Here is a 9,212-nt window from a genome sequence, read left to right as displayed (position 1 = left end):
ATTTCTTTCTTACTATACAAGTGTTAACAAAGAAAATAAAACGGAGCTTCCATGGTGGACATGCCTGGCCCCCAGGTAGCCCTTTTCTATTGGTGTAGCTGCTGGCATTTCCCCGTGCAAACTTCCAGCTTCCTTATCTATATTTGCCGCTCGATCTTTCAGGCTGCTCTTGTGAGAAATAAAATGATTTCTTAGGTTGCTTTTTGTTAGAAGGGAAGTTCTGCCAAAGACTCTTTTGCTCTCAGTATCTGTCTAAATAAATTCTTTCTATCTCCTGTATCAGAACTCTCATCATTTTCCACAGCAACTGACCAATTTTACATTCTCATAAGCAATGTAAAAGGCTTGCAATTTCTCCATATTCTTGACAATGCTAGTTATTTTTCTGATTTTTAAAAATTGCCATGTAGATGGGAGTGAAGTGGTATCTCATTGTGATTTTGATTTGCATTGTCCTAATGACTAATAATGTTTAGCATTACATTTCAAGTGTCATTTGCACATCTTTAGAGGAACATCAATTCGAGTCCATGGGCTGGTTGTATGAGATTGTTTTCCATGTTGTTGTTGTTAAAGACTTAAGAGTTGAATGGGAGTGTTTTTCATTTTGTTATTGAGTAGAAGGCATTCTTTATAAAATCTGGATACTAGATTCTTGTCAGCTATATGATTTGCAAATATTTTATCTCGTTCCATAAGTTGTCTTTCTCTTCCTTGATAATGTCCTTTAACATGAATGTCTTTTAACATGAAAACCGGTTTAATTTTAACAAACTCCAATTTATCTATTTTTTCTTTTGTTGGTTGTACTCTTGATGTCAGATCTCAGAGTCTGTTGCCAAATCCAAGGTCATGAAGGTCAAGAAAACCTTTTTTCTCGTGGTGGCTCACGCCTGTAATCCTAGCACTTTGGGAGGCCGAGGTGGGCGGATCACGAGGTCAGGAGTTCAAGACCAGCCTGGCCAGCATGGTGAAACCCATCTCTACTAAAACAAAAAATTAGCCAGGCATGGTGGTGCATGCCTATAGTCCCAGCTACTTGGGAGGCTAAGGCAGGAGAATTGCTTGAACCAGGAAGGCGGAGGTTGTAATGAGTCGAGATCGTACCACTGCAGCCTGGGCAACAGAGCAAGACTCCATCTCAAAAAAAAAAAAAAAGAGAAAGGAAACCTTTTTTTTCCTTTCTTCCCCCCCCCCCCCCCCACTGGTCACTCATTTATTGAGCACCTACTGTGTGCTAGGCACAGGATACAGAGTGTGTGAATCTCCCCACTGCTGTGTAGTGAGATGCCAGCTCTGAGTGTGAGGGAGGGCAGAGTCAATGCAGCTTGCAACGGTGAAGATGGTGCATTTATGCAGGACTGCTGTCCAGGAAGACGCCTGGTGGGTTCAGTGTGGGCCTTGTGTGAAGTGCCAGTGATGAGGACAGGAGACACAGAGAAGAGAGTTGGCCTGCTGGCTTGTCAGCTGTGACATCCAGGCAGGAAGAAGCGGCACCACGTCCTCTGGGAAGTCTTCAGTGGAGGCTTTTACTCTGAACCTTGGGCCTCATCCTCTCTGCCTTCTGTGGACAGGCTTCTCTTGCCCAGGAGGCCCTGGAGCGTGTGTTCCAGCTGACAATGCTTTTTTTCTCCTTGGCTGGATCAGAGGTCTTCCTCCCACTGACTTCCCCATCAGCCCAAAGAACTGGCTTGCCTTGCCCGTCTTCACCTCCTGCAGCTGGAGCCAAATGCTGGGGCCAGCGCCTTCCTCCAAGGCCACAGTTATCCAGGTCTCTGCTTCAGTGCTGTGTCTGTTCCTCTCCACTATCACCTGCCACAGTGCACACGGACAGCTCCATCAGGAGAAGCAGGACGAGGCGAGGCAAGGCAGCATGGTGAGCCCGCACTGTCCCAGAATCCTCTGGGAGCCCCTCGCAGTCTGAAGATGCCTCCTGCAGGCTTTGGTTGGCTCTTTGGCTCCTTGAGTATAGATAGAAAACCCCCGTTTTCTGGTCCTTCCAGCTGTTCCTGCTTCCTTCCTTAGCTTACCTCAAGAAAACCCTTTTTTTTTTTTTAAGAGTTTTAGAGTTTAACTCTTATAATTAAGTCTTTGATAAAATTTTAAGTACATTTTTGTATATGTATATATACATAATTTATTTTTTTGTATAATTTTGTATAAAGCTACAACTTTTTTATTTTGTCTGTGAATATCAATTTGTCACAGCACCGTTTTCTTGAGGAAACTATTCTTTACCTATTGAATAATCTTGGCATCCTTGTTGAAAATCAACTGACCATACATATATATGATTATTCCTGGACTCTCAATCCTGTTCCATCAGTGCATATGACTGTTCTTATGCTAGGACCATACTGTTTAATTACTGTAGTTTTGTAGTAAGTTATAAAATTTGAAAATGATGGTCCTTCAATTTTGTTCCTCTACTTTGTGAGTGTTTTAATATTCAAGGCTCTTTGCAATTTCATATGAATTCAAGAATTGGGTTTTCCGTTTCTGCAGAAAGGCTCTTAGAATTTTTATGATTGCATTGAATCTATAGATTGCTTGAAGTTAGCATTGCCATTTTAACAAAAGTGAGTCTTCTAATCCAAAAACATGAGATATCTTTCCATTTATTTATGTATTCTTTAGTTTATTAATGTTTTATAGTTTTCAGTGTATGAACTGTTCACATATTTGGTTGAATTTATTCCTAAATACTTAACTTTTTTGGATACCATTGTAGATGGAATTATTTCCATTTTTTCCTTTTCAGATTGTTCATTATTAGTGTATAAAAAGATAGCTGATTTTTATGTGTTGGTTTTTACCCAGAAGCTTTGCTAAATTAATTATTAGGTCTATTAGGTTTTGGTGGATCCTATGGGATTTTCCATACATAGAATCATGTCATCTGTGAATCAGTTTTGATAGGGGTGTGAAGAAGTAAATAATATCATACAGTATGTGATCTATTCTGTCTGGTGTATTTCACTTAGCATAAATGTTTTTCAAGTTATATCATGTATCACTAATTCATTCCTTTTTATGGTTGGATATTTTCATATATACCACAATTTGTTTATTCATTAACTGCCCATGGACATTTGGGGTGTTTTTAACTTTTGTCTATTTTGAATAATGCTACTATGAACATTTGTGTACAAGTAATTTTTTGAGTACCAGTATGTAAACCTTTTGGGCATATACCTAGAAGTAAAATTGCTTGGTTATATCATCTTTGGGTCATATAGAAAATAAAATATTCATAACATAGGAGTGCAGAGGATGTAAGTCTTGCATAGGATGCCACAATTGCTATAGAGGAAGAAGAGCCAGAGGGAGAAATAGAATATTAAATTCCCAGGAAATGTGTAGAAAGAAAGAAGTGAAAAAATGGATTAGAGAAATTTGTAAGGTGAGGTTTTTGTACTTCACAATTTATTCAATAGCCAGCTGTATTTACAGCAGAAAGGAAATGCCACAGTTAATTGAAATTTGTATTGTAAAGATGGTTCTTAGAGACATGTTCTTGTTGTAACAAAAACTTGACCCTCTGAGGAACAACTAGGTCAAATCCTTAAATTCTGTACATATATATATATATATATATATATATAGTGTTTAACATATAAAGTAATATGCTTTATTTTAATTGATGCTTCCAATTAAATCATTAAGTCTTTCCAAACAATCTTATGGCAGGCAACATGGAATTTAAAGGCATTTAATAAAGTAGGTTTGCATTTTAAGAATTTATATAGTAGATAGTATTTTAAAATCTGCCTACCTACTTCGACACAATTAAGTTTCAACTGTTTCAACTGTTTCAATTTTGATTCATGACAAAATTCCCAAACTAGAATCCTCTATTTTATATGCATTATTTTTTAGTTATGTCTGAATAATGATAAACAGAAAATGACCCAAGCATAGGTCATTCTAATCTACTACTCAATTTTAATCTCATCATATGTCAGTAGATTAAATTGCCATTTCTATCACTAGATTCCCATCTGCCACATTGATTACATTGGTTTTCCTTTTTAACCCTATTATTTAACATAATCAACACATCAAGTAAATGCCTGAATTATAAATCTGATTTCTTTCTGGACACCTTTCTTCTGGTCTTCACACACATCTAATTCATCAAAGTTTTGAAATGTCTACTTCCAAGAAATATCCCACTTCTCCATTTCTCTTTCTCCCCACCATCACCAGCCTAGGATAGGCCACCCTCATCTCTTGGTTGAATATTAAAATAGACTTTTTGTTTGTTTGTTTGTTTTTTGTTGCTGTTGTTGCACCCAGTTCCCTTCTCCACCTAATTATGCTGTTCATACAGCAATGAGAATAGTCTTTTAAAAATGTAAATTAGAAAATTTCACTGTCTCATTCAAATCCTCCAATGTCTTCTCCCTTTACACTTAGAATTTAATATTCAAACTCTTTATTAAAACCTGTAAAACCCTGCATGATCTGAACCTTCACTGACTCCCCCATACTTTCTGCTACTTTCTCCCTCACATGATATGCTCCAGCCACTTTATGACCCTCCACATGCTAAATTTATTACCTCTTCTGAGAGTTTTTATTTTCCTGTAATTTCTACTTGAAAGGCTTTTCCAGCTGGTCAGCACCTTGTTCAGCCAACTTATTAAGATCTTAGCTCCAATGAAACCTCTTAAAGCCAGTCTTCCTTTACAACCTGATATAAATCGGCTGTCTAATTTCTCCCCTTTTCCATATTTTTTTTTCACAACATTCAGTTCTCTTCTATAGAAGTCTTATCACCATATATATATACACACACACACACATATGTGTATATATATATATATCAATCACCATCTGTATATACTTTATGTTTATGAGTCACATAGACTAATCTAGCCATTTTTGGTTCCTTGTTTTGCTCTATTAAGCTATATTAACCTAGCTTTAGAGAATTTCCTTTCGGTTCAAAGTGGAGGGCTAAAGTGCTGAGCTAGTATTGGGACAATATTTAGTAACCTTATAAATAAATAAGTATATATATAGATATATATATAACATATACATATATTTCTGTCTCCTCTACTAGATTTTAAGCTTCATAAAGTCATATCTTTGTATTTACTGATTACCAATCTATAATATGCACCTAGACTTGTACCTAATTTGAAAAAAAAATAACATTTCTTCACTGTATAAATAACTTTTATTCTGTTAAGGAAAAAGAAACTGCCAGCTTATTTTCTCAACTTAATTCATTACTTCCCTCCACAAATTTTGTCCTTTCTCTTATGTACTTAATGTCTTCTACTCAACTGTTTTTTTCATTTCTGTTATACATGTGTTTTAATTATCTTTAGGAAAACAAAATGAAAACTTTACCCCATCTGTCAAGACATACCTTGATTTCTCAGCCTCTGCCTTGCCAGCTGTTTCCACCTGGACACCTACGAGCTGAAAACTTGGTCCTTAGCTGATCCAAAATGATATATACATTACATCAAAGGCTGTAGTGCTAATTCTAGTGACATGAGTAGTAATAGCTATATATTGAGTTCCCCCAAAAGTCTTGCTGCCAGACAGTCTAGAATCTGCTTCACTGAGATAGACCCTTCAGAATGTGCTTCCCTGGATTCACAGATGTATTGTGCATCTGCACGTTAGTATCATAGAGGCCAAGGGAGATTTTCCTCTTGCTTTCTGAATGTTTGCTGAAAATCACTGACATAAGGTAGATTAATAGGAGAAAAGGCATACACCTTTGTTGTGCAGATGGGGAGCATCACAGAATGAATTCCCACTCTCCAGTGGAGTTCAGGAACTTATATACTATCCTGGCAAAAAAAGGTTATGAAAGGTGGGAGAAGAGAATATCTGTTAAGGGGATCACTAGGAAGAATAATCAGATCAGGGAACAGAAAACTTGTATATTATCTTGTGAAAGGGTTTGTTAAGATGTGATTATACTCTTTGCTTTATAGAGAAGGAAAAAAAAATGTTCTCCTTGGTGGATCTGGATCTTAAGAAAAAAAAAAATCTGAAGGTTTTGGGAGAGAGAGTATGTGGGGGAAGAAAGTCGTAGAGACGTTGAAGTTTCTTCAGAATGTCAATGTATCATATTTTGGAGTATTGATTTCTGAGCCCTAACATTTCATTCACCAGATGCGGGTTTTTTGTCTTAGTTTATATTGCTTAATTTTGACAGGTTATTCTTTATGTCTAGTTTTTATTCCAGGACTAGAATCCTGCCACATGTCTTGTTTACCTACTGGTCACCCTGCTGTTTTTGACTTACTTATACCCTATCTTCACTGGAGCTGGAGAAGTGCTCAGTAGTTCAGTCTTGGGACTGTGGACTCAGGATTTAATCCTTTTATTTTCTTTAAAAAAAAAAAAAAAAAAAAAAAAAAGATTCCAAAGAAGGACTGACCACTCCTTAAATCTCTTACAATTGAGATCCTTCTGTCTGAATAATCTCCTCAGGACCAACTATTTCCAAATTGTTACTGAGATTTCAGTGGATGGAACAATCAACTTCACCACCTCGCTGTTAGTCCTGTTTTTAAGAAGCAGCCTTAAACATCAAGTTCTGCCTACCTCTGGCTTCTTGTTTGTGTAACATTTTTTAAAACTTTATACGATTATTTCCTTTGTTTTGGCAACCTTGATCTGATCTTTATTTATTTGTTATCTGATTTCTTTCTCTTTCTCATTATTAAGACTATTCTTTGAAATGATTTCCAAATGATAAAACTAATTTTGTAGTTGTCATTAAAATTTATTTCCCTGCAGTAGTTGACTAATGATCCCTTTTTTATTGAAATATTCTTAAACTTTATAGTTTGTGACTTTTTATTATCTTGTTTCTCCTCTCATCTTTTCAACTAGGCTTATTGTTCCTTTTCTAATAACAGTTTTTTCCTGCTGCTCTTTAATATAAGACTCTGCCCTTGATTTAATGTTACTTTGCTCTTTATATCATTTTTAAATTTCATTATCCTAATTATCACTTCTATATGGAGTTTGTATACTTAGTTCAAACTTCTCTGGAACGCTTTTTTTTTTTTTTTAGATGGAGTCTTGCTCTGTTGCCCAGGCTGGAGTGCAGTGGCACGATCTCGGCTCACTGCAAGCTCTGCCTCCTGGGTTCATGCCATTCTCCTGCCTCAGCCTCCCAAGTAGCTGGGACTACAGGGGCCCACCACCATGCCTGGCTAGTTTTTTTTTTTATTTTTAGTAGAGACTGCGTTTCATCCTGTTAGCCAGGATGGTCTCGATCTCCTGACCTCGTGATCCACCCACCTTGGCCTCCCAAAGTGCTGAGATTACAGGCGTGAGCCACTGCGCCAGGCCTGGAACACTGTTTCTATATTTCTATTTGATAGTTGGCTATTTCCATTTTGAAGTTCTATCAAGATCTCACTTTCAAAATGTCAAAACTTTTAGCCCATTGTCTAATAAATTATAACCCATTTTTTTCAATGGTTGCCCATCGTTTTTCAGTTTTCAGTCTTCAAACTTGAAAATCACTTTTACATCCTCCTACATCACTCCCTAATCAGTATGTAATATCAAGTTTTTCATTATGCTGTTTCTCACATAAGACTCTTTCTATTCAACTTTTTTTCTAGAAACTGAGCTTAATCTTTCAAGTCACATAAACTATATGAACATTTGCCTAATCGTATCTTCTCTTCTCAATAATAATTCTTCTAGAGCAATCATCTACAAATTTGAGGTGCTTTGACACAAAGGTATTCAAGATTACTCTATAGAATTGTTAAGTTTAGTCTAAAGCTGCCGTCTTATTTTGAATTCAACCTAAAGATTTCTGTGTACACAATGAACTGTAATCTAACCAGGTTTAAAAATAGACTGCACCTATTCTTGTACCAATCATTGAGTTTTGGCCAGATCAAAGGCAACCAACTGTTCAACCCATTTTGAAATAAGCAAAACACCAAGCTATATCCAATCCAGCCGTTTCTGGACCTCACCTTGAGCTTTTGTTTTTTAATCCACAAATATTTTTCAACCATGAGATATCACTGGAGATTCTCTGAACATATTCTAGTCTGGGAGGCTGTCCAATTTATAAATTATGCTTTGCTCAATTAAACACTGATAAATTTAAGTTGTCTAAAGTGTTTCTTGATGGAAGAGAGAAGATGGCCATTAGATGCAGCTGGGAAGCTCCTCTTCTACTGAGAGAAACCAAAATCTTGGGTAAACAACTACACTTCAAACTGATCTTTTAGAGAAAACACTGAAAATTGACAAAGACACAACACAACTCCAAGGTTAAACAGGAAGCTGAGAAGTCCACATAGAGTCACCAGACCAGGCTCTTGGTTCTGAACAGGTCCTAAGGAAAGAGGTAAATGAAGGAGCTCTGTGACATCACATTCCTGCTGTGAGTCTCTGGAATCCTAGCTCCAGGAGATACTGTGACCCTCATAGACATTTCAGTTGACAGAGGGAACTGCCTGAACAGTAGGCAGAGGCAGAGAATAAACTTGCACAGAACCAAAATGTTATATGGCACACAAAGCAACTGCAGCAAAACGTGACTATAAGTGCCCATCCCCAAAGGTTCTCCATCTTGCTTTGAATGAGTGTAGCTCCTCCTGAGTTTTGGCTGGGAGAGAGGAAGGCTGCCTTCCCTGCGGCACCAAGGTGCAACTGATCTGCATGCCCCCTTTTCCACCGGCCCATCACAAAGCAAGCTGCCTTTCAGCTCCCACAAGAGAATGCACACAGCACAGCCTCCACTATTCTGTCTGATTGTTTTGCCAGCAGTTGGAGAGCAGTTCAACAGCCTGGTACAGCCAGTGTTTGGCCCCAAGAGGCCAGAGGACAAAGCCACAGGACTAGTTTCAACTTCCTAGGGTTTGAGGACACCCACCACAGTTACTGAGCTGAGATTTTTGGCTAGAGTTCAAGTGTGGGGGGGAACCCCAAGTCTTAGAACACAGAGAAGAGTGAGGTGTGGATTCATGTGCTGGTGTAGGAGCTAAATGTCCCTCCCTCTGCAAGATCAGTCAGGGCAAGGTGGAGCCTGTTGGCCAGCCACAGTTTCTGCCTGAGTGAGCCCCATGGCCCTGATCACCTGGAACATGCCAGCAATCTGAGTGCAGAAGGTTTGAGACAAAGCTAGCTGATCAGGCTAGATATTGGGATCCCTTTGCCCAAGGACCCTCCACCCTTGATCCACTATATCACCAGATCAC

General features: G+C 37.9%; 1 protein-coding gene across 1 annotated transcript; it reads right to left on the bottom strand.

Annotated features, from left to right (window-relative positions):
- Positions 1–1,291: 1,291 nt before the first annotated feature.
- Positions 1,292–2,258, bottom strand: TAC4 (tachykinin precursor 4). Its single transcript, XM_050775869.1, is given in 4 exon segments — positions 1,292–1,616; positions 1,618–1,789; positions 1,791–1,961; positions 2,239–2,258. Coding segments are annotated over 4 exon segments (450 nt in total). The 3' UTR covers positions 1,292–1,529.
- Positions 2,259–9,212: the final 6,954 nt, after the last annotated feature.

The sequence above is a fragment of the Macaca thibetana genome, chromosome X, assembly GCF_024542745.1.
Source record: "Macaca thibetana thibetana isolate TM-01 chromosome X, ASM2454274v1, whole genome shotgun sequence".
NCBI lineage: Eukaryota > Metazoa > Chordata > Mammalia > Primates > Cercopithecidae > Macaca > Macaca thibetana.
The sequence above is the reverse complement of the archived record's forward strand: the minus strand, read 5'-3'. Positions and strand labels throughout refer to the sequence as shown.